The sequence below is a fragment of the Miniopterus schreibersii genome, assembly GCF_964146895.1.
Source record: "Miniopterus schreibersii genome assembly, chromosome: 2".
NCBI classification, from domain to species: Eukaryota; Metazoa; Chordata; class Mammalia; order Chiroptera; family Miniopteridae; genus Miniopterus; species Miniopterus schreibersii.
This window is the reverse complement of record NC_138102.1, coordinates 28,550,523-28,569,884: the sequence shown is the minus strand read 5'-3', so window position 1 is coordinate 28,569,884 and position 19,362 is coordinate 28,550,523. Positions and strand designations below refer to the sequence as shown.

Genomic DNA, 19,362 nt, shown 5'->3' with positions numbered 1-19,362 from the left:
CCATGAATAATTTCCTTTATTCCCATGTCCGTGACTTATTCCCTTTACAGATCATGATTCCTAGTCCTGATGATTTTACCATCACCACATCGCCTATGGCTGCAGGTGAATTCCTGCATGTTGGAATGTGCTCTAAATATATATTTAAGAACAAAAAATTCGCCTGCTTGGTTGAATCAAGCTGGCGGGCTGGTTAGTTTTATAGCATTAGGAGTCAGGAGCCATTCGAGGGGCTTTGTCACTCAGACCATCAGTGCTCTGGCCTTCTAATCCATTATCACAAAGGTGGCAACACTCTTGTGATAAACCCACCATTAGCAGTGGCACTGTCCCATTTATACCATTGAGACAGAAGCTGAAGGTGTCCAGTACAGTAACCACTAGTAACTTGTGGCTATTTAAATTTAAAGTAATTAAAATTAAATAAAATTTAAAATTCAGTTCTTCAGTCATTAAGTCACATTCTAAGTACTCAACAACCACAGATATGGAATCTCCCATCATCACAGAAATTCTGGCAGACAGCACTGATCCTCAGAGCTGCATGTTTTACCACAGGGGCAATACAGTGAGTCCTCACTTAATGTCATCCATAGGTTCTGTGACATTAAGTGAAACGAGATATAATGAAACCAATTTTAAGATAGGCTAATTGATATAAACAAGAGTAGAGTGCCTGTGGCATCTCATCAAGTAACAAAGGCATTCTGCATGGAATGACATTATTCCATCACCTGATGTACTGAGATTTTTGCACCTAGTAAGGTGTCACAAATTTATTCTTCTTCTGCAAAAGTTAAGAAGAAAATTTGATCGCTACTTAAAATGCAATGTGAACCCTGGTTTCGTAGGAAGAAGGACCACAACTGAGGCCAGTTTATTCTCTGAGCCATTCCTTTTGGCCTATTAAAAATAAGTTCAAGTTCTTTTTTTTCTTTTTTAAATATATCTTTATTGATTTCAGAGAGAGGAAAGGAGAGGGAGAGAGAGAGAGATAGAAACATCAATGATGAGAGAGTCATTGTTCGGGCCCACAACCCGGGCATGTGCCCTGACCAGGAATCGCCTGGATCCTAGACCGATGCTCAACCGCTGAGCCACGCCCAGCCGGGCTCAAGTTCTTTTCTTTTACAAATAAAGCTGCTAGTCAATTCAGAAGGTTATAGAGTGAAAGGAGATCTGATTGGAGAATAAAGGGCGAGAATCTTAGAGAAACCAAGAATAGGGTCACTTTAAAGTCTTAATCTTTGTGGCCAGTCCTGATCTTATTAACACATGCCTTTCCTATAGGTTTTTATGCAATAAACATGTGGTCGTAAATGAGAGGGCTCATTTTTTTCCATTACCTTTGTACCTGAGAATCTTGAAACACTTTTATGGGCCAGTAAATTTTAGTGCTTGTTTGCAAACTATTAACAGGCTACAGCCAACTATTTGAAAGTACTATTTTTTAAAAGTCTGGGGTTGCTCTTTGCAAACAGTGACTAGGAAAGGAAGAATAGGGGCCTGGCTTCACTTTCTCTTTGCTAGGGAGCTCCCACTGCCAGTGCCCTTCTGGAGAGAAGAGCTGATTCTCTAAAGCCAACATCCAGGCTTTGTCCCAAACACAGTGACGACTGGAAAGTGAAATGGCAGAAGACAGGCTTTTCTTGGGCAACTGTGGCCTCTGTCATTTTACTCTCTGTGATGTGACCTCCACAGCCACCCTCCCTTCGGACTCCAGCAGCCCATTCCTTATAAATAACAGCTTGTGGAACCCTTTTTTTCATTGCCATACAACTCCATTCTCAACAAAATCCAGTTTGTATGTATAGATATAAGAAAGATATAAGAATGGTTCAGCTGTGCGGCTTAATTTGGAATAACATTCTGTGTCTTTCTTTTTTACTGTCTTATTTATATCTTTATTCTAGACAGCACTTGCCACATGGTAGGCACTCAATAAATACTTATTGGACAAATAAATTATTGTTAGAGAAATATATTTCTTTGTGCTGCTTTCATTAAAGCAGAATTAGCTTCCTATCAATAAAGCAAAATGAACACAGTTTGCCAAGGTTCAAAATGTCCCCTTGAGATTTGTCAACATATTTTTTAGCAGAAGTCCCTTTATAATTTTATTTTCTAAGATCTGAAATTTGACAGAAATTAGGTCTTCTGTGGCCACTGTCCTGAGAATGTGTTACTGGACATAACAGGAAAGCATGACTGTGCATTTCACAATTTATGGTGCATTTATGCATTCAACTCATATTAACTAAGTGTTTTTCATGAGTTTGGCTCTTCCCCGAAGAGGCCAGTGGGGGAGATAAATGGGCAAACAAATTATGAGATAAGCAGAGTAATAGCAAAGAGAACAGGATGGTATGGAACAGAGCAAAAGGGGCTCACTCTGGCTGGGAACTGAGGGTCTGGAAGGACTTTATGTGGCTTTACACCTGTGGAAAGCTGTCCAATGGGTAAAGATTTGATGAGAGAAAAGGTAATGGACTCCTCCCACACATACAAAAAAGTGATTTAACAAGGATGCAACATATGAACTAAGCAAAATCACACTGGAAGAATTATAATACAGTGGGTACGTACAAACATTTTCTGGTTGAAAAGCTTCTCATTCCTTTCTTCTCGTAGATTAATTATGCAGGTATCTTGTTCTCAATGAGAATGGGTCCAAGTAATCTGTGTCCTAGAGCAAATGGTGTCTTAAAAGTCACCTGTGCTCTTCCAGTATTGTCACTATGTATCTGAACACAGATTACCTGTTCTCCACACAGCTAACATGCACTGGAGGGACAGGTGCAGGATGTTCTCCTTTAAAAAAGGGAAAATCAGGAGGCACACGGCAGGCAGTTCTGGACAACACCTGGGTGCAATTTGCCTGTGTTCTGATTAGGATTTTTGCCTAGTGCCTAGGAATGGTTTTCCATGGCTCTTAGGTCCATGCTTTGGACACTTGGCTCCCCTATAAATTATAATTCCTAATCCACAAGATGTGACATGTTTGGGGCTGCTGGTTTTCTCAGCCTGCTCTCTGCTTATCAAATGTTGAGGCAGCAGAGCCTCATCATTCTGTGTTGTCTTCTCCTTTCAGTGCAGGATGATCCAATTCCTTTAAAAGCTTTGTGAGTTTCCTGTGAATTTATAATCTACTGCATTATTCAAAAGCCACATCCACAAATCTCTTTGGGATAATTATCTTCTCTACTTTAGGCTCTCTGCAAGGTTTCTGTGCTGCAGTGTGCTTATGATTCTTAGAAGTCCTGTGGTTTTGCTCCTTTGAACAGATCCATGAAGCATTACCTTAAATCTTTCTGAGGTCTTAATAAAGGGTTTCATAGTCATGATCTTGGCTCCATCTTTACATCACGTTTTCCTGAAAATGCCCCAGATTTCATCTCTGCTTGAAAGTCATTTCTTAACTTCAGAATTATTTGCCATGAGGACAGACTAGCAGTGAGAAACATTTATTTTCAAACATAGGAAGTCCAGGATCCTTTACAGCTAATAGGTCTTTCTTTAGTTTATCTCTTTCCTCTTACAATTTACTATAGGCAGCTAGAAGAATCCAGGAGGTAGATGTTAAACTCCACCTAAAAATCTCCCTTCACTACATCGTTCAGCTCCTTAAGTGCTGTTTTGTTCCCCCACATTACTGAAGGTGACAGTGTTGCTAAACTTTCCACAGTGATATAAGTGATATAAGAAGGGTCATGTTTCTTCCAGCATCTTCCTCACATTCTTTTAATCTCACCAAGAGCTTTCTTGAGGATCACCAGGTTCCTGCTAACATTGTCTTCAGGGCTCCTCCAATTTTCCAAAGCTACTGCCACCCTTTTAAAGTGTTTATTTATGGTAGCACTCCACTTCCAGGTACCAATATCTGCATTAGTGGTCTATTGCTATGGAACAAAGCACTCCAAAATTTAGTGGCTTAAAAATAACGATTTTACCCCTTTTTCTCTCTCTTACAGTTCTAGTAGTTGCCTGGGCTCAGCTAAACAATGATTACACAGGCTCTCTCACAGCCGTAGTGACAGTCTTGGGCTGGAATCATCGGAAGACTCAGTTATTAGATTTCTGATGTCTGGGCTGGGGAAACCCAGATAGCTGAGAGCTGAAGCAAATGGGGTCCTCTTCATCACTCTGACCTCTCTGTGGCCTCTCCACATGTTCTCCAAAGCGTGGGTGCTTCAGGGTAAACAGTCTTCTCACATAGACATCAGGGCCACCAAGACATGTGTCCCAAGACAAGAGCCAAGTAGAAGTACTACCTGTGATCCAGCCACAGAAAGCAGGCAGTGTTCCCTCCCCCATATTTTATTTGTTGGGAGCAATTACAGAGACCCTCCCAGTGTCAAGGTTCTGGAAGAGCATGTGGGACTGAAAATATTGTTGAATCCGGTTTTGGAAAATACAGCCTGCCACAAATCCTTTAAATTATTCAAATCTTCAGAACAACTCTATAATAGTAATGCTGGAATTTTGTTTGGTTCATTAACTTTCTAGGAGAAGCTTATGTTTTAGCATGGTGAAAGCCTTTAGAATAATGCTTATTAATTACAGAGTTGTGCATTTTGGGTATTTTCTGCTCTTAAAAGTTGGCTGCTTTTGGAAACCCTGTGTAATACTGGCTCACAAAGATGTCCACTGAGTTAGAAAATTAGCTTTGTTCTTTTCCATTCTCTTTGGATGTCTCCCATTTGTTTCATGTTTACAGTGTGCCAAAATCTGAGCCAATACTTTCCACAGGGGTTAATATCCAAAATTTATAAAAAAATTTTAAAAGTAAACACGCAAAAAAAACCCAAATAATCCAATTAAAAATGAACAAAGGACCTCAATAAACACTTCTCTTTTTTAACTTTTTTTTTTTAATATGTCTGTATTGATTTCAGAGAGAGGAAGGAGGAAGGAGAGAGAGATTGAGAAACATCAATGATGAGAGAGTCATTGATCGGCTGCCTCCTGCATGCCCCCTGCTGGGGATGGAGCCTGAAACCAGGGCATGTGCCCCGACCTGGAATCCAACCGAAATCTCCTGGATCCTACATAGATGTTCAACCACTGAGCCTTGACAGCCAGCCTCCTCTTTTAAAATTGGTTCTTGTTAATAATATTATGCTGATTTGTTGTTCTAAATATTTCCCCTTTTTTCAACTTAAGAGGTTTCCACTTTAGAAGTTCTTAGTCATATATATATATACACACACACATGTATGTATGTGTGTATATATAATTGATTTTAGAGAGAGAGAGAGACATAGATTTGTTGTTCCTCTTATTTATGCATTCATTGGTTGATTCTTATATGTGCCCTGACCCAAGATCGAACCCTCAACCTTGGCACATCGGGGATAACCGCTCTAACCAACTGACCCACCTGGCCAGGGCTAGAAGTTCTTAGTCTTAATTTTCCTGTTAAATATGTGTTCCTGTTAAGGATTCAAATGCACCGATTAATTGTAAAACTCACCCTTGGCATCATTTTAATAACAAAGTTGTTTAACAAAATAATCTCTCAGTGCATGTAGGTGTTTTGTTTTTGTTCATTTCATACCATTTACATAAGCTTCCTCATTTCCTCCAAGAAACATCCGTTTGCCACGGACTAGCGAATTTGCTCGCACTCCTGGCTTTCTGTTTTCTCACCGCTCGGGTCCCGAGGACCGGGTCAGCCTGTACTTACTCCCCGTGCGGGACCCTAAGGGAAGGCAGGTTCCGGCGCTGGTCTGAAGGCCGCTGCCCGTTGGCGGGGCTGCCGGTCCTGGGCCACCTCGGGGTCCACCCAGCGCCTCCCTTCATGGTGGAGGTTGTGCTCCAGCCCTGAGGTCGAAACTCCCTCCTGTTGGCGGTGTTGAGAGGTGTCGGTAGAGCCGGGATCCCAGAGGGTGGAGGGGTGCAGGCCTGCGCCCCTCCGTCCGTGGGGCCGCGGGAGCCTGCGGGCCAGCGCCGCGCCGTCCAGCCCCGGGGTGCGATGCGCTGGCCCTGGAGTCTTGCTAACCCCCCACTTCTTTGTCTCCCGCCCCCAGCCCTCACCAGGCCCAGGCCGCACAGCGACGACTACAGCACCATGAAGAAGATCCCCCCTCGCAAGCCCAAGCGGAGCCCCAACACCAAGCTCAGCGGCTCCTCCGAGGAGATCTGCGGCGCCAGGCCCGGCGCGCTGGGGGCCCCGGGCGCGCGGGGCAGAGCCGGCGGCCCCGCGTGCGCCCCGGGCGCTGTGCTGGGGGGCCCCGCGCCCGCCGCGGAGCCGGACCCCGAGCCCGAGCCCGTCTACATCGAGATGCTCGGCCGCGCCCGCAGCCCCGACCAGGCGGAGGCCGTCTACGAGGAGATGAAGTACTTCGCGCCCCCCGAGGACCTCGGCAGTCGGGGGGCGGGGGCCTGGGCCTCAGTGTCACTCCCGTTACTGTTTGAGGGTCGGGGCCCCATCCCCTTGGGGGAGAGAGACTCGAGCTGCCAGTCCCCCGGGCCCTGCAAAGATGCGTGTGACATTCCAGCCCCCTTCCCCAACCTGCTCCCGCACCGCCCCCCACTGCTGGTGTTCCCCCCGACCCCCGTCACCTGCTCCCCCGCGTCGGATGAGTCGCCTCTGACGCCCCTGGAGGTGAAAAAGCTGCCCGTCCTGGAAACCAACCTCAAGTACCCTGTGCAGTCCGAAGGCTCGAGCCCTCTGTCTCCACAGTACCCCAAAAACCAAAAAGGGGACGGCGACAGGCCCGCGTCCCCCGGCCCCCCGGTGCTCAATGGGGCCCCCAGGGCCTCCCCGCCGCCCACGCCGCCGCCCGCAGCTCCCGCGCCTCCCGCCCGCCACTTCACCTTCCCACCCGAGCCGGGCGCGGTGCCCGCGGGCAGAGCCGCCGCACACGCGGACCTGCCCAAAGTGCAGCAGAGGCCGCCCTCGGCCCCGGCAGCGGGCCCCTGCGGCTCCCTCCCCAAGGCTCCCTACTCCCCCGGGAGGGCCCCCAGGAAGGCCGCCGCCGCCTCCTCGCCAGGGCCCTACAGCCCCCCGAACTCCAGGCCTCTCGGCAGCCCCCTGGACGAGCTCACCAGCCTCTTCAGCTCGGGAAGGAGCGTGCTGCGGAAGTCGGCAGCCGGCAGGAAAATCAGGGAACCCGAAGGTAAGCAGCACAGAAGGCTTCCCCCCTTCATCTCTGGGATGGATGGGTGGGCGGGTGGATGGATGGATGGATGGATGGATGGATGGATGGATGGATGGATGGATGGATGGATGGAGGATGGATGGACGGATGGAGGATGGATGGATGGATGATGGATGGATGGATGGATGGATGGATGGATGGATGGATGGATGGATGGATGGATGGATGGAGGATGGATGGACGGATGGAGGATGGATGGATGGATGATGGATGGATGATGGATGGATGGATGGATGGATGGATGGATGGATGGATGGATGGATGATGGATGGATGGATGGATGGATGGGTGGATGGGTGGGTGGGTGGGTGGGTGGATGTTGGGTGGATGTAGATGTACATGTACAATATACATAGTAAATAATGTTTGAGGCGATTGTAATAGTCATTCAGAGGAAAATCTTATGCAACCAATATGGCCAAATCCGTAAGAATGTATATTTCTATTTTGCAGACGAAGGCTCATGACATAAAAATACATAGCACTAAAACTGGATTCAGTAAATTCTTATGAGTTGACAAGTGTTAGAGCGAGGTTCAATTTTAGCTACTGATTCCCCTCCCCCCCAATAATATTTCCTTAGAACATGGAATTGGTATTTTTGAAACATATGTTGGCGATTCTCAACTTCACTATTAACTCACATCTGGCCTTCTGTCTTGGTGTCTGTCTCACTTCCACTGCTGGTTTCTGGGATGATTGCCTATTCAGTTTCTACCTTTCGTAATACTGCTCACATTTATATTGTTTTGTATGAAGGACCCTTTTCTGCTCATAGTCCAACTGAGGAACATTTAACTCAGTTCTCTTAAATCTTTGTCTTCTAAGCCCAAGACATAGTTTGCAGTTGACAGTCCATTCAAGGGAGCTCAGTGCCATGCCATTGCAGCCTGTGTGTGTGTGTGTGTGTGTGTGTGTGTGTGTGTATAGTATTTATTTTGCATACTTATAAAAGCAGAATGTAGCTAGCAAAAAAAAAAAAAAAAAAGCACCAATTTCTGTAAGTAACCAACCACATGCTACTTCATTCAGATGAGGTTGCCTTTATGCACCAAAGGTGCATTTTTGGCAGATGCTCTTAATAATTATAAAGAATGTAGTCATCTTGCAAAAAAGAACCCAAAGCATTTTAGGACTTTTATACAAATCCAAAATATTCCCCAATGTTCTGCATACTGGTGAAGAATTGCATTAATATAAAACATATTTTCTTTAAAGAAATTATAATAGGTCCCTTGAGTTATAATGCTGTTAACTTTTGGTAGATGGCAACTATTAACCTCCTCACTTTACAGAGATGGAAAATTCTAAGATGAAGAGGTTAAATACCTTCCTTAGGCTCAAGTGGTAGAATTGGGAGTAAAATTTTAACTTACAACATTTTATGTATGCATTAGTCTGCTCTTTCTCCTAAAAAATACATAAATATGTTAGCTTTCATTATTTCATTAGGAAAATTACTTTAAGTACAAAAAAGTCTAGAAAATCTAGAAAGCAATCTGAATAAGTTAAAAGTAGGTCAAGGCTAAGAACACTTAGCAAATGAATGAATAACCTACTTCCTATTTATTCTTCAGACAAGCTAATTGTTTGTGTAGCTAACAATTTCTTCTTAATTATAGGCCATTAATAAATGAAATTGTCCTTGTAAGTAGGGGAATGTTTGAATTTCACAAGTTGTATGTTTCATTCCAAGGAACAAAATGGAATCTAAGAGAAAAACATTAAATGAACAAATTAGCATTTGCTTTTAGAGCTAGAAGTTTATTAAAACCTCATAAACCTCATTTTACTATAGATGGGAATTGGGTGAATCCTTCTTGGCTCTATTCAAGAAAGTGAAGTTAATGAATTTCTAAACAGGCCTCATCATTTGGAAACCCCTAAGTCTAAGACTCAGAGTTTAGTGAGAATTACAGTAAGGCCTCTGGGCATGGTGCATGAATTTGCTAATTATATTTCCCTATGGTGGCCACTAACCAGTATTTGAGAACACATATCAAAACCTCAGGTACAACATTGTTAGTTCAACTCTAAAATTATAAAACATCTATTTTTCTACTGTGGGCTTTTAAAAAACACTTTTTAATTTGAAAAGATTCGTTTGAGCCACTTATGACTTTCTCATAAATATATGAATTGGCAACTCCTGTCCCAGCACAGTAGCTATAATAACAGAAAACTTAGCAACGTGAGACTGGGTCATCCTCACACACCAGATCACGGGAGTTCCAACTATACAGTTGAGAACTGTGTGATTCTTGATGGGCTGTGATGTGGGAAACAACTTCACAGGTGTGTTTTGCTTTGTGTATTTTGTTGTTGTTTTTAAAGAATGTAAAGGGGGCTAAAGATAAGATGTGGAAGAAAAAAAAGTCTTAGCTGGAGCTAATCACTGGAGCTGTTTATATGATTATTAAGGGTTACACAATTGGATCCTGAAGTCAGCATTCCACTCTCTTCTGAATGACTCGAATGGCTGTTATTAATGACTTACTGTAGTCTTGAGACTTCTTCCCTTTAAGGTCTTAAATCTTCTATTTTACCTGCTTTATATTTAAAGATATTCTTATTTTCACCTGAAATAGCTTTCTTACCAAATCACCCAGTGGGTGGCTAATTCACCCTCAAGGCACCTAAGTTAATTACAGCTCATTTCTTATACAGTTGTGATACGGGGAAGTAATTTTTTGCAAATTTTGAAGAAGGGTTCAGAACATTCCCCTCACGGCTTTGGAAAGTGACCTTGAGGAAATTAAACCGCTCATTATTATCCTGCTATAGGTATTTCCAGTTAAAATATAAAGTACGGTGAGTTGTATATAAAAAATGAGGTCCTTTGGTGTGTAATTCTGCTCCATCAGAACTCCATAAACTTAAGTATAAGATTCCATAAATATTATGTTCCTTAAAACAATTCATTTTCTATAGACTCTCGGATATTCAATTTGAGCTATACAAAGTCACATTAATGCTATGAGTCCAGGATGCATATATAGACAATATGTGGTTGTGCAGATGATAGATGTGACTGTGGCCTGAGAGGAATAATCTTAGCATCAAGGAACTGTAGTGCTTACTGCGCTCCTGGCATTGTTTTAATAGCCTGATTAATTCTCACAAGACTAAAGGTATCTGCTACTATTATCTCCATTTTACAGATGGAAAAACTAAGTCACAGATTAATCGGCTTTCTCAAAGTCACCCTACTCATGAAAGACAGAGAATGACTTGGGCACAATAATTCTGTCACCAGTGGCTATTCTCTTAGTTACATACACAATGTTCCCTAGAACTGGACTGCAGAGGGGGAAAAAACAAAAAACCAAACAGGATTAGGTTTTAGAATTCATATTTGCTCACCTAAGATGCAGTAAGTTGAGTCATACAGTTTGAATAGAGAAAACTATTCCACAAACTCAAAAATGCCAAACGTACTTTACGGCTCATGGGTGTATATGTACAATTTTGGAATACCATGTAAGAGCCACTTGGCCCTTAAAATTAAGAATGACTAATTGTTTAATTATCTGTTCCTTTCTAGATACAGTTATCCCAATCATCCACAGAATGTTTTTCATCTATAATATGGCTAATATGACTATGCTAATTATTTTAGTTGCCTAAGTTTCAAAAATTATGAGACCTGATTCAAGTGAAAGGGGAGACTCATTGTCTTGCTTGGCCACTAGGGTGCTCCATTGCTCCAAATGGCATCACAGTGTCTGGTTGCTTTTATCTAAACATGAAGTAAAACAAATATGTTAATCTCCACTCACTGAAAATGATCAAGATGATAGGACATTGACAAAAACGCTGTATACTTCAGAAATCTTGATGAGAGAGTGGAGGAGAGCCAGGCTGAGTGAAGGAAAGATCTGACTTGCAGAAGAATATATATATTTTTAAATTGTCTCATTACTTTCTGATACTGTGCATCCTTAGTTTATAAGATGTACAGAGGTAGTTAAAATGATGTAAAAAAATGTATAATGTTTCTTTGCATATAGTAGGTGGTTATTAAATACTTAATGAAATTCCTAGCTAAAAGATAGCACTTTGATATATAAATATTTGATAGATTTAGCCCTTGTGGCATTTTTACTTAATAAGAATCACTTAAGGCAAATGGAAATTACTGTTAATTTCAAATATTTTATTTTATTGTGTAAACATTTTGAATAAGAATGGAAGTTTTAAAATCAGAGTATAATTTATACAAATTTTTTACAATATGGTATTTTCATTCCTAAGGGCCATTTGTTTAAAAAGGAATTCTTTTTAAAGTTGGCTCAATGGAAAATTTTAAACATATACAAAAGTAGAGAGAACAGATTAATGAAATTTGTCTGTGGCCAAGCCTATTTTATCTCTTCTCCCACTCAGTTCCCTCCTCCACCATTAGATTATTTTAAAGTACATCCCAATGTCAAATCAATTTATTAATAACTACTTATAAATATTTTATTATAGAAGTCCTTTAGAAAAAAAACACAAAGATTTATTATTAAGTCACTAATTAGTACAGAGAGATCTTTGGTGAGCCTTTCATATCTCAGCCATTCCTTTGACTTCATTCATAGTTACCCTAAAGATACCCAAACCCACATCTCTAGTCCTACCCTCTACCACAAACTCCAGATCATCTGTTTACCTTCCTTCTGTTCATTTTCACATGAATGGCCCCCACACATCTCATATGAGGCTAGGGCTAAGTTAATTCACTACCCTTTCTGTAAGTCCTTCCCACTCTATAAACTGACACCCATCTTTTCTCCAGAACCTGTGCTTCCTTCTCAAAACAAAACAAAACAAAACAAAAAATACATGATGCTGCTTATGACAGAAGCCTGCCTCTAGAAGCCATGGCATCACTTTTCATGACACAAACAAAGTAATTCTCAGGGATTAGCTTTCTCCCAAAACAACACTGCCCTGCAAGGTGTTCCACAGGGGCTTGGAAACAGCCCGGGGCATGTGCAGCTGGTGCAGACACCCCTTCTATTACCCTCCAGAAGCGTGGAGTTCTAAATATTGCACCTAAACAGACTTAAGTATGGAACATCAAAATTCCAAGAGACATACAATTGCATCTTAAGTCAACATTTTATGAGGTTTAGACCCTTCTCTGCCAAATTAAGTACAGTTACTTATACATTGTTTAGTCACAAGAAGAAGGGTGCTTGAAAATCACTGAAATTATTAAGGAATTACTGGCAGTAATCTGTGATTTGGTCATGGAAAGTGCAGATTGCCATTCTCTGCCCCTGTGTTTGAGACAGAAGTTTCCACACTATCTTCATTTAATCTCTGACACATTCTAATGAGGTTGCAGAATAAGAAACTGGTCCGCCTTATGCAAATCCTGCCATCCCGTAATGGGATGCAGAGTTTGACATCCCATCCCGTAGGCTTCTTGCTTATACGCAGGCTCTCTTAGCACTTTATGCTGTGCAGAGCTGTTAATCTTTCTCACTCCCGGCAAGCTTTCTCTCCATGGTGATTTATTTGGGGGGGCAGGGGGGTGGCCTGAGGCTTCATGAAAATTATAAAGGGCGTGGACAGAACAAGCACATAGTTTACTGATGTGTTGCTGTCTGCATTCCTGCCTCACATGAAGTCTCTCTCCTGTGAAAGTAAGGCATTCCTCTGCATTCTGGAACCATTTTGAATCAATGCTAAATTCCCCTCATTTTCCAAATGAGTAAATCCTTTGGGAAGACGAGTTTAACATCCCCAGAGAAGCAAGTTCTCCATATATCACTAAGTGAATTGGGCAAGGATGAGCTTGCTACAGTTCTTTTCGTGCCATGCCAGTGAACCCGGCCTTTGACATGGGAGAATATTTCTTGTGTGAGAAAAGGGTATTTTCACTGAATTCTTGGTCCCTGTGCAGTAACAGAGTATCTATGTTTGGAACTTGTGGCTCTACATTGCAATGGTTCTAATTCCCCAAATATCCAATAGAGATAATATTTCATTCACCTCCCCTTAGCTTTCAATTTTAATAAATTGACCAGTAGCCAAATGTTCTTACGTTCAGAGCACAAAGTTCTTTGTCTTCTTTACTAACTGGACGTTTCTAAAATGAGTTTCTGATATTGAATGTTCGCAAATGTTTTGATTGTTGGTGACATTTTTCTCATAATTTACAGCACCTTCTCTCTATAAATACACCAAGAATTCACACAGGGAAGTTGTGCAACCAGGGGCCTGTAAACCGGACTTGCATTAACTTGTAGAGCTAATTCCCTATAGTCATCCAATAAGCATTTATTTAATGTAAACACAGGGCTTGTTCCTGGGAATCCAAAAAAGAAAGAAAGCAATCTGGCCCTTTCACAGACTGTTGGAGACAGATGTGTCCACCCAATGTCAACAAGTGAAATTCTAGTGCAGGAGAGAGGCTTTAGTCCAGAGGTCATAAACTATCAGTGGGTCCAAGTGGCCTATGAACCTCATCAGATGTGTACACATGGTATCCTTAGTGACCAAGAAAATAAATGGGTGCCTGCCTGTGAGAGTCTAGGCGAGCCTCACGCTGAGATGAGGGCAGTGAAGAGTAATGGACAATAACAGGTAGATGGAGTTCTCCAGGTGCAGAAGTAGAATAGACGTGACAGCCAGAAGAACCAATGTAGGTACAGGGCACATGGTCCTTTTAGGATACAGCTGTGAACGTTGAGGAAGAAAGAGAGAGAAGAGAAGGCACTACTTGCCTTGCATAGAAACAGGGCAGGATAAGCTTTCTGCCTGGAATCCCCATGATGAAACCCTGAATTATCTCCATTTGTTTCTCTCCCTCACATGGGAATTCAGTATTAACTTACAGGATTTATGCTATAAAGAGTGTAAAAAGCCAGAGGAGGAAAATGAACCAAAACGATAGTGACAGTTCTAGGTATGAGCATGTAACCTCATGTATACTCAGAAATGCTTTGGAGCATTTGTTATTGTGTTCGTAATATTAAGAGCTAGCATTTGTAAGTGGCTCGTTCCTGTTGGCCAAACTTGTTGACATCTCTTTTCTCCCCAGATCCTCGCCTCTCTGAGGGGAGCGAAGCAGGTGTTAGCATCCCCTTTTACTAATGAGTAATCTGAGACTTGAAGGGATTAAGTGATTTTCCCATAATCACAGAAACTAATGGGTCCCAGAGTCAGGAATCAACCATGTCTCCTTCTCCAAAACCCTGGATCCTTTCTATTATGTCATTCTCATTCTTTAAGCACAATTAAATTTTTTCAAATGATGTCAAGTCTGTCTCAGAAAGTAATTCCCTTCTTAAGTCAAACATAAACTCATTACCGAGAAAAGATATGGGATAAAACTATATTTTCCTCTGTTGTAAATGTTCTTGAGGGACACCCATGCATAACTTTTAGCTAAGAGGATATTCCTTTTGTGTCTCTCTGCCTATTCCTCCTCTTGTCCTCAGTTCTTCACAAAACTCTTTCTACTCACCTGTCCCGGAAAGCATCCTTTCTAATGGCAAGGACCCACAGCACGCAGGTTGGGCCAGCGTAATTCCTCACATTCAAAACTATTGGGTTTTTTTGGCCTTTGTCAGGCTTTGCTTGGAAACTGAGTGCCTAATTACTGATAAACACACTCTAAAGTTGTATTCACTCGTGAAAGTGCTCATCTTTTTTTAAGGAAGCATTTAACTCTGCAAGATGTGAGCTTCAGTCTTATTTGTGGGCATCAGAGCCCTCCTCGGGACCAGCCAGAAAGGAAAGGTGTGGTGATCCCTCACCTTGTACCAGGGACCATGCTAAGAACCACACAGATGGTCAGCAGTGATTTTCAACAGCCCCCATGGTGCTAATAGGAGAAAGATATATGTACATTCAGAAAAGCCCTCTTCATCTGTCTCAACAGCAGCTTTCAAAAGTAAAGGCAGAAATTCATTATTTTTTAAATTATGTGAATATGGAAGCAGAGATCTAGATAATGGCATAGTGAGAAGCGTGGCTGAATAAAAAAAACTAGTGTCAGTCCCCTCACATATTTGTTGGGAGAATATTAAACTCATAGGTCTCATGACCACGGGACTTCCACTAGGCCATGCCGCTTTGTTATTCTTTGAAACCCAGGAGCGAAACCAAGCAGAGTTGTGGCAATTATAAATATTTAGATCAACCTAATCAAAAAGTTACCCTTCGAATAGTATGAATTATCTTGGGAAATTACCTTAATATATTGGCTGTGAATCTGGAGTCTCTAGCATGCCAGTCATACCAGAGATATGTATCTTGCATAAATAGTTCATCATTTTCAAGATGAGTCAAATGCTGCAAAGAAGCCATCACGACTGGAATGTTCTATAGGACACTGTCAGCGGGAGGAGAATCTATTGTACCTGGAATTCTGAGGGAAAAAAGACAGTCTTTTCAGAAATGGATTATCTTTCATAACCAGTAAATATTTTTCCATACTACCAACCCATTAAAGCAAGCAGCTATTGTGTACTGTGGGTCTCTATGCTGGATTGTGAATTAAACTCCCCCTGGGGGTTCCAAAGAGAAGCCCAGTGCTTTATCCTTTAAGCCACTCAGCAGCTCTCCTCAAGCAAGTTAATAAAGACCTTCCTGACTATCTGCATCTCATTATTGCCACATAATACAATATCCTGGGGTTTTTTTTCCTTTTGTGAAGAGATGCTCAGGAGCAACATGGTGCGTGGAATGTTTTCCTAAAGATCGGCTGGACCGGTGCCATGGTCTGTCTCTCTCCTTAAGAGTACTGCAAAAGAAAAACCTATTTCTTAATTACCTACCGGTGGTTAGGTGCTTTATGGCGCCTTGAATCATTTTTATGATTAATCCTCGGATTAGCTGAGAAAAATTTCGCACCACCTGAGAGCTAGTTATATTCATTATTATTTCCCCCAGCGCTCCATTCCATGAGTCAACAGCAGTCGCCTGGCATCACTGTATGTGAAGCTTCTCGGGTCTTTTTCTACTCTGGTTTTTACTTCTTTCTTTTTCTGGTTTCTCCTGGAAATCTTCAATGTTCGTACTTAGACACTGTACCTTTTTAATTACTGGCCAGTTACAACTTAATAGTGCATATTAATTTGTAATAAGACAATAAACAACCTCACTCATTTTGTTCCCCAAAAAGATGTCTAGGTCCTAAAATACGCAGGGCTCAAGCAGTGGCAGGCATGAGCTAGAGCCGAGATTACAGATTTACAATGGAACAGCCACTGTACCCTCGTACCTGACAAGTCATGCATTACCCAGAGTCCCTGAAAAACCGACAAAAGAGCTTCCTCACACCCAGAACTCTGGCTCATGATCAAACATACTTTTCCAAAAGAAATGTCCATTTTGAAGACAGAAAGAAGTGACAGGTACACAATGGGTACATCAGGGCATTTCCCAGGCAAGTACCCATGTTTGGGTTTGGTTTTGTTATTATCCTTTGAAGTAGAGAGATGGATGATCCACGAAGAAATGAGAGAGAGAGAGAGAGAAGGAGAAGACTGGAGCAAAGCAATGGGTGAAAACTCTCACTGTGCAGGTATTTCCATGTCGCCGAAAAGCAAAGCAAAGCTCTCAGCTGTTAAATTACTCCCTGAAGTCACATTCATTTGTTGGAGTTACATTTGCTTAATTCCAGTTCTCAACTGAAATCACCAATGGACTGGGTCCAGGCTGGCTTTAACAGAAGGATGGAGGGGACATAGAGGAGAAAACATGACACATTTAAAGTAGGGTAGCCCCCGTAACACTTCTACCAGTTCGCGCTCTTTCTTGGGTAAAGAACCAATATCCAGCAGCAGATCCCATAGAGAAAAGAATATTTATTGGGTTTTACTTTAAAAAAATTTTTTTTTTTAATTATGTCTTTATTGACTTCAGAGAGAGGAAGGGAGAGGGAGAGAGAGATAGAAACATCAATGATGAGAGAGTCATCAATCCAACTGCCTCCTGCAAGTCCCCTGCTGAGGATTGAGCTCGAAACCCGGGCATGTGCCCTGACCGGGAATCGAACCTCAATCTCCGATCTCCTGGATCCTTGGTCGATGCTCAACCACTGAGCACGCCTGGCCAGGCTTATCATTTTTTATTTTCATGAGAATTAGATTAACTCTATTTTGTCTCTTGGTATTTAACCATTTTCATATATAGCTAATAACAGAGTCCCTGTTGGGTTTTTAATAGATAAATTGCTTTAAGAATAACTACTGCAGACCTTAAGAAAAATATCATCTACATTGCTCCATTTCAGGGGCATTAGCTTGTGTTATAGTTGTAATGTGCCATTCTCCTGCTTTCTGGCCATCCCCTATCTCCACCACATAAACAGCACAACTAGAGATTTAGTTGAATCACTTACGTGTCATCTGAGACAGTAAAGCTCTAATTGTTAGCATTAATTTCACTGGTGTAGTTGCAGCTATGCGGGGGGTTCTCCTTCATTCACTTACTCAGACTTGAAATCATGTCTAATTTACAAAGGCTGGCATAGTGACATGGGACAGAGGCACCGTGCTTTATGTATGGTGATGGGGGATCATAAAAATGTCTTTTTAATCTGACGATCATTAGGAAACCCAGTGATATGGTCCAGCTGCTCACCAGAGAGCACTTCTATTGCTGTGGGGATTGAATGCATCCTAGGAACCCTCCGTAATGATTTTAGAAAAAATGGTCCATTTTTCAGATAATAAAATCAATCTGTGACATGGCCCCGAGACATACAGTTTTTTCCAGGGCTTAAAAACTCAGAGGTTAACCTCAGGCAAAGTGGTTAAGCTAGCAAGAATATTTTGTATTGCTGTTTGCTACTTGCCTCAAAATCTCAAAGAGGTTTTGAAAAGTCATTAATAAGAAGAATAAGCTTTATTTATTTACTCACTCAAAAAATGCATTGAGGATCTATTTTGTGCCTGGCATTATGCTAAGCTGTATGGATTTTAAAAATAAAATGTGAGGTCTGCTCATAAGCAGCACACAGCAGGGAAACACGAGAAATCCAATGTATCTAGGCAGCGAGAGACAGTTTTTATGTGAAGATATTATTTGGGATCCACAAAACGCTACTTACCCTTAATGCTTGGGAAATGCTGCATTTTTATTCGATTCTCTCTACTCTCTTTCATTTTTAAATGCTTATGGTCACCAACTGAATTGGTTTCCCACCCCATAAATATGTTCTTTGAAACACTGGTCCAGAAGGTAGGATTTATATGGAGGGAAGGAGGGAGATGAGACTAAGGCAACAGGAGAGAAAACACCAGAACAGGAGGACCCCTCCCTCCTGCTAGAGGCTAGCGAGTGTTCCATCTGCACTGCGATGAATTCAAGGGCATGCTGACATAATCAAGTTCTGTTTTGGAATAACTACACCAGAGTGTGTGGAAAGAATTTTTCTATATTCACATGTAAACATATTTACTTTAGCAGTGACTAATGATAAATGATTAGTTGTGGGGCACGTGAAAAGGGGAACCCACCCACTTGCCCAGCCATTTGGTGATTTCTTCCTGTAGTGAAATAAGAATCCATTTGAGAGACAGGGTAAGCCTTGCCCTACAGTGTTCCAGTTGCTCAGCTTTTCTGAGTAACTGATACCTACTCTGTGATATGTCACTGCAATCGCTCAAGAGTCATTCAGTCACATGTGCGTGTGATCTGGAGGCACAAAAGTTGAGTAGTGCCAAGCAGTCTACCTCTAGTAAAGGGCACACTCATAGATCTATCAAAGAAACAGTACAGGTGGCTCAGGGAGAATTGTGACAAGAATTTAAGTCTTCATAGGTATTTTTAATTTATCATGTAAGGCCTTAGAGCTGCTGGCTGGTAGTCAGCCAGTGTGGGCAGGCAGGGTTGTTCTACAGATGTGCAGGGTTACCACCGTACTGTTGTTAAAATATTGAAATATCTCTGTGCCAGTTGGAAATGCCTGCTGTCCAGGGCCCTGCAAGGTTCCCATCATCAGCTCCATCACCTTGGGTAACCTGGCCCCAGGCCTCCCAGTTTCTCCCCAGTTAAATGTTGACATGGCAAGAGGTTTAGAGTGTAGGGCTCCCACCTGTTCCAGTGGTTCCTGGCCTGTGCCTTTTGGTTATTAAATATTGTAAGTGGGTAACTTTTGTAATTAGTTCTGAACAAGGATTTTGAAAAGACTCAACATACGTCACTGCTTTTTGCTTTTTTAACTTTTGCTGATTTTACTGGTTCTCTCTGA

The 19,362-nt window shown here is 42.0% G+C and overlaps 1 protein-coding gene across 2 annotated transcripts in view; it reads left to right on the top strand.

Annotated features, from left to right (window-relative positions):
* MYO16 (myosin XVI) overlaps positions 1-19,362 on the top strand; it is a 474,768-nt gene that overhangs the window by 401,498 nt on the left and 53,908 nt on the right. For both annotated transcript variants that reach the window (XM_081128844.1, XM_081128843.1), the window contains exon 32: positions 6,030-7,121. In XM_081128844.1, coding sequence (XP_080984970.1) covers positions 6,030-7,121 — 1,092 coding nt within the window. The remainder of the gene's footprint in view (positions 1-6,029; positions 7,122-19,362) is intronic.